Source organism: Episyrphus balteatus, chromosome 2 (assembly GCF_945859705.1).
Source record: "Episyrphus balteatus chromosome 2, idEpiBalt1.1, whole genome shotgun sequence".
NCBI classification, from domain to species: Eukaryota; Metazoa; Arthropoda; class Insecta; order Diptera; family Syrphidae; genus Episyrphus; species Episyrphus balteatus.
Genome location: NC_079135.1, coordinates 55,272,881 through 55,295,036, shown reverse-complemented (window position 1 = coordinate 55,295,036; position 22,156 = coordinate 55,272,881). Strand labels below are relative to the sequence as shown.

Here is a 22,156-nt window from a genome sequence, read left to right as displayed (position 1 = left end):
ATGATTTAAAAAAACGGTAGTCGCAAGATAATAGAAAAGAAAACTCTTAAATTCTAGATGGCGTATACGCAACATTTATGTACGAAATGTTTTGATTTTAAGCGTACACTTACGTAGGTAGGTACATATTTTAAAATGTTGTTTAGGTAGAAAAAGTCAAAAGGCCCTTATGGATATAATAATCGGAAGTTTTGAACAAATTTTCAAAGGATATTTCCATTAAAACCTTAATTTTTTCCCAAATATGTCTATATTCTAATTTAAAGTAAAATGATATAAAGAATAATAATGTGGAAAAAGGATTTTGATTAAAAATTTGTCAAAAATGAGGTGGACAGAAAGTGACAAGAAAAACAAAAGTTTACAGAACTATTTTTCAAAGACGATTAATTGAGTCTAACATTTTTCAAAAAAGAAACCCACAAGACAAATATGTATGTATGCCATGTAAACAATAAATTTGAAATATTTATCACTTAACGGTTGTAACAATGGTAGAATGAAAAAAGAAACAAAATAGGTTCACTGTGGTGTATACGTAACTTTTTTGCAATAAAAGTATATTCAATTTTCAAGCATATTCAATTTATAATAATTGAATTTAATATAAAGGATAGTGAAAGCCAAAATGTTGATCAATCAGAGGAGCTCTCAATATGAAAAGTTTTGCATAAATAACTACATAATATGATGAAAATTTTCTTGGTTCTAGCATAAGTCTTGTAGTTCTGGTAGTTCAATTTTTTTAACATAAATTGTTTAAGGAAAACCCAAACTCATCAAATTAAAATACATAGCTATGTACATTCAAAAAATATTAGCTATATATAATTTTAACTATATGCCTGTAAGACCTAAGGTCTTTTAAATTCAACTGCACGGCACTAATTAGAAAGATACGAAAATATTCATGAGACAGAATTTTACTTACATATATGTAAAGAACGATTATCTGTGAAAAAGACGGGCAAAATTGGCACGAATACCCAAAACGTACTGAACAATTTTTTTAAAATGTGTTAATCACGATTTAAAGCATATTCAATGCAAGTCGTGTTTTTTTGGTAGCTCATTATTTTACTGTGTAAACATTTTATTCTTTTATACGATTACTTTTATTTAATATTAATAAATCATTTGTTGTTGAGGTTTGTAGAGTCAAAAAAGCATAAGCTTAGAAAAAAAAAAAATCTCTGTAAACTACAAATACCGTAAAACAGGGTGACTTTGTGATTGACAGGTGACTTGTGCCATGTAAACAAAAAATTTGAAATGTTTATCACTAATTTATGAACGGTTGTAACAATGGTAGAATGAAAAAAGAAAAAAATATGTACACTATGGTGTATACGTAACTTTTTTTTTGCAATAAAGTAGGTATATTCAATTTTCTAGAATATTTATTTTATAATTGAATTTAATATAAGGGAGTTTGGAAAGTAAAAGTTGATAAATCAGAGAATCTTGTAGTATGAGAAGTTTTGCGCAAATACACAATATACCTATATGAAAATTTTCTTGGTTCTAGCACAAGACTTGTAGTTCTGATTTCTTACAGATTTCTTCAGTGGCAAAAAGTAACCCCAAATCCTAGGTTACCCAAATCCTACCAAACTTTTAAGGCTTACAGGTTTAAAACTGTGTGATTTTTGAAATTTTAAGAACGTATTTTTAATTTCTACATGTTAGTGTTCTGAGAATAATTTGGAATACTTAGTTGTTTTCCTTATACTAAGAGAAAATATTATGATAAGGAAGAAAAAAATAATAAAAATTATTTTTATTTTAACTAGAGTGATTGAATATAATTCAATTTTAATGTTCAAGTGATCTGGGCGAAACGCTTTGGAGTTGAGGTCACTTGAACTTTAAAATTAAATTAGAAACGATTATGTTTCGAAACAAAAAAACAAAATCTGGCACAAAGTCTCCCCAGAGTTTATGGTATTTTGATCATCCTTAGAAATCATTTGTTGTTGTTGACTGTGTAAAATTTTACTGAGCTGACTAAATAATAAATACTGCTGTAATTGAGTCGTATATTTATGGGAAAGGTAAACTTTTAAGTTCACGGTAGTGTATAGGTATTCTATTTTTTTTTTAAAATAATGTTTTATTCCATTTTGGTTTTCTTAGTCCACTGTTGTGTATACGTAGCTTGAAATAAATGTATATTCAATTTTTCGGCATATGTAATTAAATGTTATAAATAATATATGGGGGTTTGGATAGCAAAGTCAAAAAATTAAATTTTTATAAATAAGAGGAGCTCTTAATATCGGAAGCCTTGCACAAATCTCATGTCCGTAAATCTCGAGTTTATAAAATTAGAAAAATACGCGACACATTAATTCAAAGTACTTTTCATTGGCAAATACAGTAGTCCCTCGATAATGTGAATTACCGATAATGCGAATTTCTCTAAAATGTGAATTGCCAAAAATTTTCATTGTCATCTCTATAATGTGAATTTTGAAAGTTTTTAGACTCTCTAATGTGAATTATTGAATGCGATGACTTTTTTTTGAAGTTTTGAAATGGAGTGTACTCGTAATTAATTTTATTTTTTGATTTTTTATTTATCTTTGAAATTTTTTTTAATAAATTTTTAAACTGAGCTTAAAAAAAATATTTTGTGCTACATACACTGCTTATAAATATTGTTTTAATCAGTTTAGTTAGAATTGGAAAAAGTTCCAGTAATGTGAATCCCTCTAAAATCCGAAAACGCCTTGTTTTAATTAGTTCACATTATCGAGGGACTACTGTATATTCATGCGAAATTAAATCATTGTACCATCGCATCGAATGGGTTTTTAGTGATAATTTAACTATTAAACTGATACAAATAATATATGACAAAACACTAATATTGTCCATAAATTGGACTCTGTTTCAGTCTTTTTTTTCTGTCATCCGATTGAATAGCTGTTTTTGATAGTTTTTATATTAGTAGTTTGTATCGAAAATGAACCTGAAGGATAAAATTTAAAAAAAGGCGAACAAACCATTTCAGAGGTCATAAATTTGACACAATTAGGGCGTGCAAAATTGACTACCAAATCCAAAGTGTACATGACAATTTTTTAAACCGGTGTTAAAACAAACTCTAACCATATTCAATATATTTAATTGAAATTGAGAATTACATTTGTCGGAAATGAGGCCCAATAAAAAGTTTTAGTAATATTATCTTAACTGAAAACGCAAAGTAAAATAAATCCATATACGATGATTTTGATTTTTTTAGTTAATCCTGTTATATTTTTCATTCTCTTCATTTTTTTCTAGCCAGCAACACTACATACATTAACAACAAAGCCCTGAGAGAAAATAAATTATAATAATAATTTTTAGTGGAGGTTTACCATTATTAATTAAGACAAAAAATACTACAGTGTCCCACAGGTAGTAAAAATTTTTGGTCATTTGTGAAAAATATTCGAAACTCTACAACATCTTCGATTCCAACTCTCGTCTATAACGACACTCCTTACACTCCTAACCTTCTCGTCAGGCAGTTCGCTGCATATTCAACATTAACAGAAAGTGTCATGACTCCCCTTTCACTTGAGCGAGTAAATAGTTTTATGGGACCTATCTTTTTTCGTACTCGTGCAGTGGAAAGAGTTCTTAAAGACCTTAACATACACAAATCCGCTGGCCCGGATAGTATCATTCCCATAGTTCTGAAGTGGTGTTCTTCTACGCTGGCAAAACCACTGCGTAAGCTTTTCCATCTGTCCTTCTCTACAGATCTCTTTCCGAGTGGATGGAGAACAGCATTTGTCCAGCCTGTCCCTAAAAAAAGGCGAATCTTCACCCTCTAATTATCGTCCGATTGCACTTACGTCCCTTCTTTCCAAGGTCATGGAAAAGCTGATTAATTTCCAGCTTAAGAAATATCTTGAAGAACGAAAGCTTCTTAATGACCGGCAGTATGGCTTTCGTAGCAATAGATCCACTGGTGATTTGATGGTTTATTTCACCGATCAGTGGAACAAATTTTTACATCGTTTTGGAGAAAGTAAGATTGTTGCGCTTGATATTTCAAAGGCATTTGATAGAGTTTGGCATCAAGCTCTCTTATCGAAAATGCTTGCATTCGGTATTGATGAATCTCTTCTTCGTTGGATTAGAAATTACCTTTTGAACCGTTAAATTCAAGTTGTTTTGGATGGATTCAAGTCTGAAACCCATAATATAAACGCTGGTGTGCCCCAGGGCTCCGTTTTGTCTCCGACCCTCTTTCTCATTTTCATTAATGATCTACTCTCTGAAGCTTCTAATCCATTAAATTGTTTCGCTGATGATAGTACCCTCAGCTTTTCATATTCGTTTGAAGATTCACACCCATGTCCTTCGGATGTGGAACTCCAACGGCAAAATATGATAAGCTCATTAAATTCTGATCTCGAATGCATTGTCCAATGGGGAATAAGAAACCGCATAGAATTTAATGCTTCTAAAACACAATGCTGCTTACTATCATTAAAACAAAACCTTCCCCCTTTGCCACTATTCATGAGTGGTACTTGCATCGAGGAAACTGATCAGCTTTCGATTCTAGGTATGTCCATTTCAAACCACCTTTTGTGGAATGAGCACATATTCGATGTAGCCAAAAACTCTGCGCAATGCTTAGGTTTCCTCCGAAGATGTAAGAAATATTTCACTCCTTCTGATCTGGCTATAATTTATAAAGCATATATTCGTCCAAAGCTCGAGTATAATTCCCATATCTGGGCAGGTGCTCCTAAGACCCACTTGAGTTATTTGGATAGAATTCAAAAAAGAGCTTTTAAAATGATAGGTGATAGGTCCATTACTGATACAATCCCACCTCTTGAGCACCGCCGGAATGTATCATGCCTGTCCTTATTTTATAGGTACTTTTTAAAAAAATGTTCTAATGAAATAGCTAGCTGCATTCCTCCCCTTAAACAATTCAACCGTAATACTCGTACTTCAAGGAATGCCCATCAGTTTACACTTGAGCCCAATTTCGGACGTACCGTCAAATACAGAGATTCTCTCTTTAGTCGCACTACGAGAATGTGGAATGCATTACCCGGCTCAGTTTTTCCCTCCCATTTTAATGTCCAGAGCTTTAAAACTAATGTACATCGGTTTCTCCTTACAAACCCCTCCCTCTTTTCCTAACGCTCGCACTGTGTTGATACATATTAAGGGTACCCAAAACCCCTTTAGTGCGCACAGATTATAAAAAAAAATTTAAAATAATAAAAAGGTCTTTAGAGAAAAGAAAACCTTTTTTACGTTCACTGTGGTGTATACGTATTTTTTTGCATTAAATGTTTTTTTGTTTTTATTTTAACTTTTTTTGTAGTAAACGTATTTATATTCAGAGCAGATTGCTTTATGGGAAATTTTGCAGAAAATATGTATACGTATCATATTTATAAATGTAAAAGCATATTTTTTGGCATAAAAAAAATCATAGAAATGTTTTATGAAAATAAAAAAAGTTTTCGTATCTCATTTTATGCAGAATAAACCGTTCTAAAAACCAATAGTTGTTTTGTACTGCAGAAGAAAATCCCAGCTGACTGGGAAACGCGTATGTGTTCTTGAGGAAAAAATAAAGTCTACCATTAGATCGATTATACATATGTAGGTACATATATTCCGAACCTACCAACGAGCCTCATCGCATTGAAGTTTTTTTTTTAAATTTTAATAGATACTGTTAATAGTCTAAATGCTGACTCTTATTGTCATTTTAACCTGAAAGTAGGTATATCAGATTCCTAATACATACTTTAATCATAATTCATAATGAACAAAAGATTAAAAAAAAATGTATACAAAAAAATGTATTTGTTTTGTTTAAAAATTTAGAAGAGTAAGAATTTATTACATAAAATATATGGACTTACCTGTACGCTAAAGAACGGCCCAATTATGTGAACAGTTGTTTCCTCCTCACCCGTCACTGGAGTAACATTGTGTTCTGGAAGTTTAATAATACTACCTGTCACCCGCTGTAATTCTCGGACGTTTTGTCCACCCTTGCCAATTATCCGTCCAACCTAGGAGGAGCAGAATAAATTTTTTTTTAGAAAAAAAGGTTGAAAAGATTATGTTTTTCAAATGAATTATATTAAAAGTAGGTTGATCCAGAAAATAATTTGAATTTATAATATTTAGTGGAAATAAATGAAAATAATAGCTATCCATCGCATGAACTAAGAACTGATGTGTAAGTTATACATATATCGTTGCCAAATAAGAGTAAAAAAAATAACTATTTTATAAATAAAAGATTCGACATATCGTCAGCTTAAAGCAAAATTGTTCTAAATCCACTTTTTTCCGAAAATGAGATCATGGTGAAAGAAAAAACTTTATAAAAAACATACATAACTTGAATCACCGACGAGCAAAACAATATCGCTTTCAATCAATTTTAAACTCGAAAATAGTCTCCTGTAAAATTAGATTTTTGTGACTAAGGGCCAGTTTGTTCACAGTCGATTATCTTTTAATCAAGGATTATTCCATAGAAAAATCTTTGATTAAAAGATAATCGAGTGTGAACAAACCGGCCCTTAGAACAATTTTTGCTTTCCGCCGACGATATGTATGATATATGTTGGTTCTTGAAACAATAACTCTTCTTTGATCAGAAATAATTTCTTTGCGATGCCGATGGTAGACCTAAATTAAATTTCTTTAAATAATCACTAAATAAATTTGCACTTCTTGATTTCAATTCCATTTTTTTTTTTCATAAAAAAAAAAACTGTCAATCTACTTAAAATTATTAACTTATAGTCAAACTTACCTGTGAGCTAGCTACCAATATCTCTACCGTTAACCGTACATCATCAGTACCGCACATAAAGCCTTCTTCACGCATTTTTTCAAAAATCATATATTGTGCCTTCCATTGGCCTTCGGGCGTACCAATTATTGTAACTTTACGTTCGGTCTGTTGTTCCAATGGCTTGTCGGTCTCCAGCGGTGCAATTTTCACTGACGCACCCGAAAATCTCATTATATTTCGAATGTGTGAGCCTTTGGTTCCGATTATAGCACCAACTGCATTATTAGGAATATAAAGGTATGTGGTTTCTTGTTGGTCATTCGGGAAGACGGGAGGAACAACTGCCGCTGGTGTCTTAGCCATTGGAAACGCCGGACATGAGGTGTACGGCATGCTTGGATTGAAAACCATTCCGTTGCCTGGTGTGGACATCATTGCCATCGGGTGCAAGCCAGGAAACATTAAGCTTTGTGGTGCCATTGCTTGTAGGTCGTTTTCGTAACTTTGTCGTAGTTTGGAACTTATTTGACTTTCTGCACGGGACATATTCTCAATAAGACCTTTCACAGTAATGATACGCTCTAAATTGTAGCTGCTTATATCATTAATTGAACTAACGGTTATTTTCGTATCAGTTTCTTGCATTATCCGTTTGATAGTGTTACCGTTTTTGCCAATGATGCGACCAATTAAATTATTGTGCGCTAGTATTTTAAGGCAAATTTCACTAAAATATAAAAATATAATAATTATGATACGAGTTATAGGATTTGAAATTAAATTTTCTACGGCCTTAGTCCTGTTTCACACGAAGATAATTTCGTTTCTTGTGATTTTTTTATAAGAAGAGCTGAGAGAAAGACGTACTTTTCTTAATAAAGATAGATTCTTAAGAAATGAAATCGCTCGTGTGAAAGGGATATATAATACCATTTTGCTAAGTAAAATATTTAAAACTGTTGATTGATGACTTACCCTTTGTTTGTAGAAATGGCCTCCTGTTGCATCACCTCTAGAATTCGCTTGCAGGCATTTGTGCAATTTTCAGGATTTCCATAGATGGTGATAGCTTTTTCTACACTGCCAACATTTTCTTTCCGATGGACATCTACACGAGCTCTACTCTGTTGAGTAATCGTCCGAATCGTGCTACCCTGACGACCAATTATAGCACCAACCATTTCACTTTGAACCAATATGCGCAGCGGAAAATCAGCTTGCCGACCCGGACCTGGCATTCCAGCGTATTGATTACGAGCGCTACGTGCGTTTCGGCGCTGATTTTTGTCAAGCTGCTCGGCGTGCAACTTATTACCTTCGAAATCGACACCGTTAAGACCGCCAGCAGCTCTGAAAATATCGATATAATAAATTAATAAAACAAAAAGCTAAAACTAGAAGTTATATAAAGGATTGATTTTTTTTTTGTATGAAAAGGGACCAGAAGGAAAAATTTTTGAGTTCAAAAATGTTGATTTTTTAGCCAAAAAGTTAAATATAATTTTGAAATGTAATTTTTTCCAAAGTACATATTTCCAAAGTATCTTTTTATTTTTCAATTTTTTCCCAATCGAATTTTATATGATTTTTTGTTTATCATTTTTAAACGCATTTATTTTTTTTAACAAAAACAAATGATACCTTTGTGCCTGATCAGGATTCTCAAACGTTATATGTACAGTCTGAGTATTTGGATCCTTACTAGTTACAGCCTCGCACTGTTTGACGGTGCCAAATGGCTTGAGAAGTGGTTCGATGTCTTCGAAACGTGTTTGCAGCGGAATGCCGCTAATCAAAATTTTTGATGAAACACTGTGAACAACAAGAAAAACAAAAGGATAACAAAATAAAAAAAAATGTAAATTTTATGTGTGTGTATCATCTGATTTTATTTTAAAAGCCTTTTGTGTAAGTGTTTTGTTTTTGTTTTTTTTTTTTTTTTTTTTTAATACTTTGACTATGATCATTTAAGTTTATATTTTGCGAAAATAGGCTTTTCAATAAAATATGCAGTTAAAGAGGAAGTAAGAAATACTTTTAAAGCGTTCAAAAAGATGGAAATATATTTTTAGCTACTTTTAAATTTCAACAATAGATCTAAGTTTATTTTTGGTCAGCATTACTTTTATGTAGTATAAAGCGGAAGATTTTAATGTTTTTCCAAGACAGCTTGGAGTAAAATTTTGATGTAAAAATCTAAATTTCTACTGCGTATTTGCAAGAATTTGCAATTTTCATAATGTGTCAGTAAGTTTCTGATAAGTAATTTTTTAATATAAGCAAACATCGTTCTCTCAAATAATTTTCACGTCATAGTTTTTCAGATATTATTCTAGTTTTCAATACAGAATGAAATATTTGAAATTAACTTCACATTAATAAAAAACGTCTTTCGTGTAACGTGGCCTTTAGAGTTCACCTAGAATATTTTACCAGATCTTATCTTATATCTAATTAAATATCTATGCTTTAGTTTAAAAGAAATTGACTTTTTTCATGTAGGTAAGGTGTACCTACTTAAAGCAAAATGGAGGTTCTGAGTTTGCTGACGTAAATAGCAATAGCAAAAACTGTATTAAGTTTTGCACGAAACAAGGCTAATGAAAGATTAGACTCATCATAAGTATATGCCTAGAAACGACGGTATGGGAGTGCTCACAGCAACAAAATTATTTTCATTACGCTCACTAATGAAATTAACGCTATTTCCTTGAATTTACACAGCCATGTGGTTCATACTTATGTTTGTGTAGTCTCTTCATTGGATTATGGCACGTTAGCATTTCTAAGTATAAAATAGGGGATGTCCCGAGGAGAAAAAAAATATAAAACAAAATCCAACATTTATGGTACCTAACTAACTTTTGAACAATTTTGTTTACAGCATTGAGCTATAGATTTAATAAAAATAAAAAGCACCATTGGGTCGTATGAACTTGCTCTTATAGTTCAAAGTACATTCAAAGTAAGAAAAAAACTGGTCTTGGAAACTACGAACAACTCATTTGTACCAAGTTTCAAGGAAATCCATTGATCATTTTATGCCCTAGCTCAATGTACAGATCGACGGATGGCATGACGAAAACTACGTTTTTGAACTTCCCCATCACCTTAATTTCGGTTTTAATTAAGACTCTATTTTTTTTCCACACGAAACCAATTATAGAGCAAGTTAAAATACATATATAAAACTCTGACTTGTGTTTTTTTTAATAAGAAATAACTTAAACAAATGTTTCTGCCAAAACAAAAGCTAATTCGATTTAATTAACTTTTAGCTTTTGGAAAATTTTATTCTGATAAAATAAAACGATAATGAATTTGATTGAAAAATCTTCAAACAGAAAGCTAGGAAAAATGTTTATTGGTCAATATTAAAAACTTAGTGTTGTCGTTCCAAATTTGAATTCTGACCAAGTCAATACCCTAGCATGAGTTAAAGCATCATGTCAATGTCCTGTCGCGGTCACTTATACTTTAAGCGCTTCTTCGACAAAAACAAAATACAAAAAAAAAAAATATTAATTCAAGAAACAACAACACACAATCAAAACAAAACCTAAAAATAATAAAAAGAAAAACTCCAACGTCGTCGTCGTCGCGCCGATGAACCCTCATTTTAAAAACAACAAACATCCTTGTGCGTCCGTTTCCCTTCACTCGATTGAGGAATTCTTTGCGCAGACAGTACACACAGAGTGCGCAAAGCTAAAACCATGCCCCAACGCTCAGCAGTCGAGTCACACTCAACGCTTCTTTCTCCTTTTTGAATCTTGGATCTGGGATCTTCTTCAGCTTCATTCTTGTTTTCCTTAAGCCTCTTTGTCGTACTCCACCTAGTTACAGTGGAATAAACATGACTAAAAACATGATAGTCATTTTCAAAAGCAAAAATCCTCACAACATGATAATGGTAAGTATTATATGTAGGTATAGTATTTCGGACGGACACACTTACGCACGATCTGGAGCATGTTTCAGAGCAAACTACATCAATGACATTAGTTACAAAAACTACTTTGAAAATCAATAGGTACTGCCCGTTGGACTTCTCGCTGCACTTTTTAGAACATGTGCTGAGAATAAAAAATATTTCCCAAGGGACTAAACTACTAATTCTTTGCGTAGACGATAAAAAAGAACCAATTTATTATTTAACTTCTGCATCGGATAAGTAACGTTGGTGTTTATTATATTTTCGAAATATTTATTTTATATGTAGGTATATTAGTCAAGGAAAAGTAGATGCTCTTAAATGTTCGATGTAAACCCTCACTTGACTGCATACAATATTTTTGATTTTAGCCAGTTGGGTTAAGTATTTACATATGTATATCGTTTGACATTGTGTAAAATTCCAGATTAAGATTATTTTCAAATAGGTACCTATTTAAAATTCTCAAAGGTATTACCATTACGGGTGTGACACAAAATCCTAATTTACGGTACTTATTGATCAGTAAAGTAATGAATTAAAATGTTTGTGATTTTAAAAAGTATATTTATCAAAATCTGTTTTGTTTCTTAAAAATATGTTGAGAAAGATGTAACGGGTGTGACATTAGGCAATAATCTTATCCTGCGATATTACGACAAAAATATTTTGTCCAAATTAACATGAATTATTACTTAAAAATAAAATAGATGTCATGTTCCAAGAAATAAATGGTCCACTGTGCAGCGTGAACGCTAAACACCAAGTGGCATGCATGCAGTTATGCTATTTTGATATAACCAACTAGTAATACGTTACAATTTCCTTCTCAAAGTGCCACAATGCTAATGGAATTCATCGGTCGAACGTTGTGAAGTTGTTTTGGTTTTTCGATACGCTTCTTTTTCGCGTCTCGTAACTGCCCCTACCACTTCACGGGCCACACCATCACTTTACCATCAATGTTGATGTTGTTTTGATTCTGCCATTGGCCTTCTTACTATATAGATACAAACTGCACCGCAAAAGACAAACACCAAGATCACCAACCTAATGCGAATCGGGAGGCGCGACAGGCGGGCGGTGCATGCCGGTGGTATTACAGTGGTAAGTATAGAGGACCAGAGAGGATAGAGAGAAGTTGGGGCTTCAAAGTGGCTGGCAATATAAAAAATGCTTATAAAGACAAATTTAGTCTAAATTGAAAGAATACACCCAACACACGCAAACAGAAACGAAACTTTTGAGTATTGAAAATGCAATCCACAACAAATGATCAAAACAAAATTCAAAAATAACAAAAAAAAAAAAGGAGAATGACTCTAAAGCAGAGACCAACAACAACGAAAACGAGGATCAATATTACAATATTATTTGTTTATATGGTGCTTGGCTCCAGCAGAAGCTAACCACACCAACAACAGCGAGAGCGCTTCTTCAAAGGAACAGACGATTTGATTACTAAAACAAAAAGGCAGAGAAGTATGATACTTTTAGCCAGGTTTACAGTGGGTGTAATTGCAAAAGCTCCAGGCGTTGTGTTTGTTATTGGCCAACGAATGTACGAAATTATGTTGAAATAAATTTAAAAAAAAATTAACTGAAATGCTAAAAACATATCTTTTAATATACATATCGTCGGTCTCATAAGAAAACCTCGTAACTCTACTTTTTTTCAAAAATGACTTTTGAATGACATTCTTTAGAAAATATGTCAGCGGAGGAACCCAGAAAATTTGGGGTCATTCCGAAAACTCTAAATAGACTTAAATTCAAATTGTGCACAGCGCGTTTCTTCCCAACTACTCTGTTGTTTGTTTACTCTTTCGTCTCTCCTGTAAAATTTTGATTTTGGGAGTTACGAGGTTTTCTCATGAGACCGACGATATAGCTCATTTACTTAAAAACTGTCATAACTGAAAAAAACTTGTTTTTCCAAAAAAACTCGTGATTTTTAAGTTACCTATGACATTTTCAAGTAAATGAGCGATATGTAAATAAAATCAATATGTAATATTTTCGTGTCAAAATAAAATCGAGGTTGTCAAAAACACATTTTAAGTTGTGAAAAACCACAACGACATTGGAAACTCGGCGTCGACATGTGCGTGCATTTATGTAAACATTTTGGCAAATGGGTAGAATTAATTTATACACTCAGAGGACAAAATAGTTATTATCGGGATAACTATTGAAATAGTTAAAAAATAGTTGTTATTTTTGACTATTTTAATAGTCAATCGAAATACTCGTATTCTCCAAATTGACTATTAAATAGTCAGTTTTAACTATTAAATAGTCAATTTTAACTATAAAATAGTCATTTTGAACTGTTAAAAAAGTTATATGTGACTATTTAAATATTCAATAATGACTATTTAAAATAGTTATCCCGGTTTTAAATATTAAAATAGTTATTTTTTCTCTGTGTATGATTTTTAAGGAATCTAGAAAGTTGTTCAGTTTTAGGTTTTAGCGACTCATACTACTTGTTTCTCACTCGTTTGATTTAAATAAAACTTTTAAAAGATTTTATTCAAATTAATAACAGTGAAACTGCATTTTTAATCATTCTGGAGAACTCGAAAAATGCAAAATTGTATTCCCGTTTTTTTTTTTTTTTTTAAATTGACATATTTTTTATTTATTTATTTATCCTAATTTAATGCACATCTTTTTCAAAACAGATATAAACTATCATTTTTGTCTTCATGTTTGTGAAAAATTGATTTTTTAAATTTTCTCCAATTTTTGTTTTGAGTTATTATACATTTATATGTAGGTAAGGTATTAAACTTGTAGGTAGTTTGAGCAGAACTTTGAGAAAAAGTATGCGTCATTTTATTTTACATAAAACTTGGCTTTTTGTTCAGCTAATTTATAAATAGCAAATACCTAAATGACAAATACATAAGCGGGTTTCCAGATGAGAAAATCAATATTATTTGTCACAATGTAGGCATTAAGAAAGTCTATATGTAAGCAATCACATTAATTCAATGCCGAGGAAAAAACGACTAAATCGCGATTTTCCATTTTTTTTTTATTTTTGAATCTTGCCATTTTTGATTTAAATTTTTGGATTTCGTGCGATTTTCAAATGCAAATCCTAAAAACTTAAAGAATTTAGTGTGTTTCTTTTTTAAATCATCTGGATATATAATTAATTTCCTGACTGTAAGTTGTTTACAAACTAGAAGCGCATACTTATTTATACATATCTATGCAGCCAAGTGTATGAGTATTGAGTATATACATATACTATTTTTACTTTTATTTACTGCTGCGACGACCGACAACGACGACAACGAGACGACACCCAAGAAGTTATATGTGTTCCGCCATAATTGCAAAACAAACCTCGAAAACAACTTTTGAAAGAATGCAGTTAAGAATGAAGCTCCAGCGAATGCAAGGCAAGCATTAAACGAGACACATGTAGCATTACTACATTTCAGACATACCGAGGGTATCGGAAAGAAGTCCCCCTCTCCATACTACCATCTTCCTGCTTCTCTATATCATAGATGGCATTCTTTAGACTTCCTCTTATTGGGAATGGGAACTTAAAGAGCAGTTCATATAGTCTGTGACAAAGTTGCCACTTTAAGAAATTTCGTGGCTTCAATAAAAACAATCTGTATGATTTTATTGATGAAATTGTTACAAAATATGGTATGCAAATTAATTGCCATTTAAGCGCACTTAGGCCCAATTAATTCACACTCCAAATAACTTAAAGTCGGCATTAAAAAGAGAAAATTTTAAAATTTGTATGCGACAGTTTCCTAATTTATTATTGGTTTTTTAAATACAATGGAGAGTGAATAAATTGGGTCTTAGTGAGTTCGATGTGCCACTCTATTGTCTGTAAGATGAATGACCTTGGACTAAGATGTTTAAGAAAGGCTTTAAGGCGGTTTGTAGGTAAGAAAAGTGAGACCAGACTCAATCTAATGATAAGCAGTTAAAAAAATAACTATATGAATTTAAAGTAAGAACTGGCTTTTGACCAAGCTTTGTTATAATAATTTTCACCCTAAATAACACAAATGAATTGAACACCTATTTCATTCACTATCACAAACAAGTGGCAGCCCTGATTTTGTGATGATGATGATTCTCGTTGTGTGTCTATATCATAATGTTGTTGATAATGATAATATTGATCAGTTCAGTGCCTTCGTGAGTGCGCCAGTCCTAGTATCACACAATTCATACTGCATGTTGCATGGAGTGTGGAGTGTGGTATGCTGCTGCTGCATGCACCCAGATGAAATTTTAGGCTGGCAATCAACAAGCTTAGCTCGCCCGCATCCGCGTTTCTTTGCTTCTTCAACACGAGAAAACAGGCAAAGAGAGAATGCCGATAATAACAACGCTGCGCGCTGTCCCGCAATGTAGCATTTTGTTGTTGCTGAGGCTTTGTGTACTGATTTGCATTGCAACTTTGCAACATCTTGAACGTGCATTTTCTGTTTGTGGCTGTCTGTTTCTGTTTGTTTGCTGTTTTGCGCGAGACCTGAATTTGAGTTGAGTGAGTGGAGCGTATGCCTGAGGTGCGGTTAGGCGGGTTTATATTCTTGGAATTAATTTTTTAGCACGATTTTTTGTATTTTATTATTATTTTTTTTTTAATTAAAAGGGTCATATATCCTCAGTTACCACCGCCTCGTCGTTCCATTGGGAGCACACGTGTAGATACACTTATCGCCATAGGTTTCAGGTTGACTTTTCTTCTCGCACTCCTTATGTTGCGGAAAGGCGCGGAATGTGTTTATGCGATGTGGTTTAGTTTTTTGTATGCTTGTTTTTTGCAGAAATTCCAAGGATGTAGTAAATAAAGATGCAAAAGCGGATATTGAACTCAATCTGTATCTTATCCCGATATAGAAAGTGAGTAGGATTAGAGGAATGTAGACTCTTTTTTGTAGGTATTCAATAATAAAAGAAAACAATTCTATAACATTTTTACTTCCGAAAATGGTTTGTCTATGAGTGGGTAAATAGAGATTATCGAGGTTGCTTATGAAATCAGAAAAGTTAAAATACCCCTGGGTTCGATTGCTTTTGTAGTTTAATGAGAAGCATGATCCGGATGGAGAAATGTTAAATCTACTTCCAACAATCATTCTAGTGAGGCGGCTTAGCATTAAAAAAAGAGTTCAATCGTGCACTTTGTGATAAAAGCATGAAATTAACATCGTTGGTAGTACTCAATATAAGAGTTATTTTGAGATATTGGGCCAACTTGTATTCCATCCGGAAGGGTAGATACAAGACTTTTTCTGTGTTGCACTCGATTTTTTGATTATCATAGTATAGGCAATGAAACATTTTTATTTATTAATATGATACATGATTTCGAGGTATTTTCTAACGCCCGATCGAATAAAACCAATACCAAAATGTCTCGACCATCATGTAAAAAGTTTTTGGACTCTTTATGAATTGTCTTTTACTCAAAGAGCTAGAGTCAGAATATTACCAAGTACGGTAGAGTTTCCTATTTTCGGTCGTCCCCAGTTTCCGGCCACCTTTCGGAAAATCGTTATAATTAGGGATTTCGTAGGGTTTATTCCAAAATTTTCCAAAAAGTGGCCCAATATCTTAAATGAGGGTTATATATTGTATTAACAATCCTATTAATTTGATCCTTTCATCACAAACTGCACAATAATTGTTCATACTTTTACTTTTGCACTTCACTCCTTCAAAACATTAATTTGTATATAAATATAATTCATTTTTTTTTATTTTTAATTCTCGTAGGATGTATAAAATATATGTATATGCAGTTAAAAAAAATTCATACATTTTCCCGGTGGTGAAATGGTACCCTTTCAAAAGTGTTCTTTCTCGCTAGAAAAAAACAACCTTTGACCTGAAATTTTTTGATGGACATATTTTATTATTTTTTCTATGGTATATGAAACGTCCACACGAAATTTCATCAACCTGCCACTTTTTTTCAAGGAGTTCTTGGTAATATTCTGACTCTTGCTCTTTGAGTAAAAGACAATTCATAAAGAGTCCAATAACTTTTTACATGATGGTGGAGACATTTCGGTATTGGTTTTATTCTATCGGGCATTAGAAAATACCTCGAAATCATGTATCATATTAATACAAATTTTGCATTGCCTAAACTATGATATGCAACAAATCGAGTGCAACACAGAAAAAGTCTTGTATCTACCCTTCCGGATGGAATACAAGTTGGCCCAATATCTCAAAATAACTCTTATATTGAGTACTACCAACGATGTTAATTTCATGCTTTTATCACAAAGTGCACGATTTTGTTGCTTAGCCGCCTCTCTATTTGTAATTTAATTTCTGCCAGTTTCAATTTTACAAGAAGTTTGATTTTATTACTACGATTTACCATGAGTAAAATATAAAGGATTATGTGCGCCATACAAAAATCAAAAGTATTTCTTATCCTCCATAATAGATACCGACGAAAGCAATACATTTTTTTTTTTCTTGGAAGCTGAAGATATATTATTTAAGATAAAGATAGAATAATTCTCGTAAATGGCACAGTGACTTTAGTAGGTATAAAGAAATAAATACCAAGTGATTTTGGGCCTGTTTGTTAGCACATTTCAAATGGACAAATGAATAAATGTCTTCAGCGACGAACTGCTAAGATTGGATAAGATTGGAAGTTCAAAAGGTTAGGAACAAACTTCCAAACTCTTCAAAACAAATGGGTGTACTTTATTTAAAATTTTTTGTACGTTACTGGAAAGCTGTTTTTATAAAATAATGTATGATTCTTTCGAGCCCTTAACACCTTCTCCCTTCTATTTCGCATTAAATATTCCCTTTAAATGTTATCAGTTTATAATTGAGTCATACATCGCGATTCGCTATGATCAAACTAAAACTTTAGATTTTTAGTCGTGCATTGTGAGGTTCAAGTATTTTTTCTAAACACTCCGTTTAAGAGTTTAATTAATATAAATTGATTACATATTTATAAAATAAATATAAAATGTTGTTGTTTTTCCTTACAGTTTTATATCAAACAATATTTTCAAACGATAAAAATTGGCGCCATCTGATTAACTTTACCGACAAAATGGCGCAAGCAAACCTTATAAAATGTTGTCATTCTTTTACCACGACTATACACACGAACATGGAGAGGAGATGAGAGAAGAAGGGTGAATCATCTGTATATAATAATACTGACGACCGTACACAATTTTTTTGAGCAAATCTCCAGCAAAGTTCCGAGAAATATATGTGCCACAGAAATTTAATCAAAACCAAATTCCAGCATGGAAAAAAGGAATACAAAATATCATCCAACCACAAATACACACAAACGTACCTACTCACAAGAAAACATAAGATAGTGTTTCTTTGTCATCATGCTAGCGCATACAAAAGCCGACCAGGCACAAAAGAATCCCTGAAGGTAGGTAATTATGGAAAGATGTGCGGGAGGCAGAAGTGGCTTCAACATAGACCAAAAAATTCAATGAGATTGTGAACTTTTACTGACGAATGCGCCTTGCAAAAAAAAAAAAACAAAAAAATTAAACCAGATTAAAAAAAGACAACTTAAATAGAAACGGAAAAGGCGGTGTTATCCATTCGGACGTGGTCGCAAGGAAGAAGATAAATATACCATATACCCATATGATCATATAGCAACATATACGCACGTACTATGTATTTTCCAATTTATGGATAAGGAACCATCGCGCCACCGTTTCTTAAAATAAGAAACAAAGGCATTGCCTTCTTCAACAAAAATCAACTATTTCGTGTGTAACTTTCTAAGATACATGATGGCACAATCGACAAATGCAGCACCATTCAGTAAGACGCAGTTCTAATTGGTTATGCGTCGCACTGTAAAGCAGCAACAGCTAGCACCAATGTCAGGGTACCAACCTATCAACTACCCTCAGATTAAGGATTTTGGTATTTTATATAACACTATTATATATAGTATAATATATAGTATAACACTATTTATCCAAAGCCAGCGTTACCGTTAAGCGACTTTAGTAGCTATTAGCGACCTTTTTGAAGCCTTAGCGACCAAGCGACGACTTTTTATTTAAAGCGACCTTTTCACTAATTTCGTAATAGCGACTTTTTTTTTTCTTTCTAAAAATTGTATTTCTTTTTTAATTCTGAACATTTAGAGCTTCAAATTTGTGTTTCTTTTTTCGTTCTGAACGTATTCTGAGCTAGTTCAGAGCACCATCGATGGACTCAGAATAAAATAACTGAGCAGAACGAGTTGAATGCTGAAGGCTGAACAAAAGCATTTAGCAAGTGAAATTGAAAAAATTTCAAACAAATAAAATAATGGCGTAAGAGTGCAGTAGTCGTTCTAGTTTTTTATTTTTATTTAACCCTTTTGAACCCAGCGTTACTCTCATGTAACATATTTTTAAAAATTCGTAAAAAATATTCCATTAAATATTTTTTTAGGTTTCGATGGCTTAATTGAAAGATAATAATGCCTATTTATTTATTTAATATGTTAAATGCTTACATTAGAAATAAACTTGAATACTAACAATGGAATTATTAAACTACTGGATTATTACAAAAATTTAGTCAAATATCATACCTTTAATTTTTGTTAATCGAAAAAGGGACTGATATTCACATTTTTTTCTTTTTTTTTGCAAACATTTTTTTTTATATATGGTCATAGTTTTGAAAAAAAGATATAGAAAATGTTAATGCAATGAAAAAAAAATATTAATTTTCAATGAAAAAATTTAGTGAGCACAGCATTTTGAAGGCAATTTAATCTTCTTTTTTTTTTGGAACAATGTTTATGTCTATCTCAACCCAAAAATAAATGTATAACTAAAAAAACAAAAAAACTAAAAAAATCGATTTTTTTGATATTTTTTTTATGATTGTTTCGACTATTGTGGTATGGGAATTTTTTTTTGTCAATTTTTAAAAAACATTATTCCAATAGGAATAAGATGCTTCGTATGACAGCAGGAGTAACAAAGCTTGATAGAATTAGAAGTACGAAGATCCGAGGAAGCCTTCATGTTAAAAACACCATCTCCCAAAAAATTGGACACGACCGACTCAGTTGGTATTGCCATGTTCAAAGGAGAGATCCTGAGAACCCCGTCAAAAAAGCAATATCATACAACGTTCCAACACGAAATAGAAAGAAAGGTAGGCCTAAAAACTCCTGGTACAAGCAAATGCAAAACCACCAGCATTCAGTTGGCCTTAGAAATGGAACAATACAAAACCGGGAGGCTTGCCGCCGATTTCTGAGGTCAACCCGGCGAACCCCACAGGCGGATTACTAGTGTGAAGCAGTTACGTGGGATAGTTATGATCCCCTCGACATCGAGATCATAACAGCGCCGAGAAAAAGGAAGAAGAAGAAGATTATTCCAATAGGAAATTTAATTCTCTATAAAAAGTTTTATATGCAATATATCAAAATTTTGCTTGGTTTACGAGGTATATTGAAAAAACCAAAAAGGGTTTTCAGTTTCCACCCTCTTTTAATAGCACTCCGCGATTTTATCTTCTTTTATAACCCATTCAACGATTCCTGCAATAAAAATCCGTGAACGTCATAGTTCCTTTCTAAACTACATAACCAATAGCCTATTAAGATCCTAAAATGAAGACTGTTTTTTTTAGTTTCTAATTTCGTTATTGTTAATAAAAACTTTGTTTCAAGACAATAACTTATGTTTATTTTTCTATGTAAAAACATATGAAAACGATTTAGCGACTTTTTTTTTTTAAAATAGCGACTTTTTCGACAAAAAAGCGACTTTTTTCAATTTTTCAGGTTAGCGACCTTTTTTTTCTAAAAGCGACTTTTTTAGCGACCTTTCAAAAAATTTCAACGGTAACGCTGTCCAAAGCACTTACAGTACAACTTCGCTCTACCGAACCACGATATTGTTAAACAAAAATCAAATCAATAAACTCCGTACTATACACTCTTCGAACTTATTAACGGATTAATTGTAAAATGGAGTTTAACTGACCCAGCAGTTAAAATTGTTTAATTTAATTTGACCCAGCAGTTTGTACCTTCCCCAAATTTTTTCGCTCATTCGATAGAGCATTGGCTGAATATCATTACCCTGATTTTTCGCACTCGCGAAATTCACCTTTCGGCCGCCATCTTGGATTTTAGTTTTTGTTGAATATCTCGATTTCTTTTTATCCTACATAAAAGTTGTGTATACAAGAAACGTAGGCAATTAATATTCGCGTATTTTATGTTAATAACACTTTTTCGATATTCTGAATATAAAAAAAGTTACAAGCCAACAAAGTAAAAAAAAAAAACAGAAAAAGTGACAATTTTAAAGTTTTGAGCAGTTTTTATCAAAATTATGAAAAATTCTTCCGAAATAAGATTATTCACCTTTTAATTCTCTACAACTCTGCTATACAACTTTTTTTCCTATCGCTATAAATACAAAAGTTATTAATACTTTTTTTTTTTGTTAAAAATGCTCTTTTTTGTTTGTGTTTTTTATCTTTACTTTTTTCTTAATTTTTTTTTACCAAATCTTGAATTTTAAATGATTAGTGAGTATTTTATAGCTTTATGTTACAAGAGAAAATTCAGGACCTGCAATTTTTTTATATTTAAGTCTCTTCATTGCGTAAAAAAGGGGTATTTTTTAACAAAAAAGTATTAATTACTTTATTAATGATAGCGATACAAAAAAAAGTTTTATAGCAGAGTTGTAGAGAATTTTTAGGCGAATAATCTTTTCTCGATACGTTTTTTCATAATTTTGATAAAAAGTGCTCAAATCTTTAAAATTGTCATTTTTTACGGTTTTTTTTACTTTTTTGGCTTGTAACTTTTTTAATATTCAAAATATCGAAAAAGTGTTTTTAACATAAAAGACGCGAAATTTAATTGCCTACGTTTCTTGTATACACAAATTTTTTGTAGGATAAATAGAAATCGAGATATTCAAAAAAAAACTAAAATATAAGATGGCGGCCGAAAGGTGAATTTTGCGAGTGCGAAAAATCAGGGTAATGATATTCAGCCAATGCTCCCCAACGAATGAGCAAAAAAAATGTTGGGGGTGGTACAAACTGATGGGTCGCCCATATATGAACATCATAAATGCACTGGACTATGGAGCTATGATCACTAGTGAATGCTCGGGCTCAAAGGAGACCTGAACAAGTACAGAATTTTTAAAGCCCTTGATTGGTTAGATGTCATACAAATTTAGGTGACATTAATTCAGATGGCCTGCTTTGAATGCGGGAAATTCCTTTGACATTGTCAAAAAGTAAATTTTCACTCTTTACAAACGCCGCAATAGAGGTATAACTTCAAAAATTGTTCAGGAGAATAAACTTTCAATAGTGAAAAAGTTAAAGTTGCTTCTTTTTCAAACTTTAATCGTATGCAATTTATTCAG

The 22,156-nt window shown here is 32.2% G+C and overlaps 1 protein-coding gene and 1 long non-coding RNA gene across 10 annotated transcripts in view; one reads left to right on the top strand and one right to left on the bottom strand.

Moving 5' to 3' along the window:
• Positions 1-19,405, top strand: part of LOC129909130 (uncharacterized) — a 41,245-nt gene extending 21,840 nt beyond the window's left edge. For both annotated transcript variants that reach the window (XR_008771412.1, XR_008771411.1), the window contains one exon: positions 17,750-19,405. This is a non-coding gene — a long non-coding RNA (uncharacterized LOC129909130). The remainder of the gene's footprint in view (positions 1-17,749) is intronic.
• The window catches only part of LOC129909119 (insulin-like growth factor 2 mRNA-binding protein 1), a 79,766-nt gene that overhangs the window by 7,065 nt on the left and 50,545 nt on the right, over positions 1-22,156 (bottom strand). For 5 of the 8 annotated variants that reach the window (XM_055986084.1, XM_055986086.1, XM_055986087.1 and 2 more), the window contains 4 exons: positions 8,432-8,602; positions 7,766-8,140; positions 6,809-7,517; positions 5,901-6,053 (listed from right to left, as the gene is read on the bottom strand). In XM_055986084.1, the coding sequence (XP_055842059.1) occupies positions 5,901-6,053; positions 6,809-7,517; positions 7,766-8,140; positions 8,432-8,602 (1,408 nt within the window). The remainder of the gene's footprint in view (positions 1-5,900; positions 6,054-6,808; positions 7,518-7,765; positions 8,141-8,431; positions 8,603-22,156) is intronic. The other 3 variants (XM_055986089.1, XM_055986090.1, XM_055986091.1) reach the window with 1 other exon arrangement.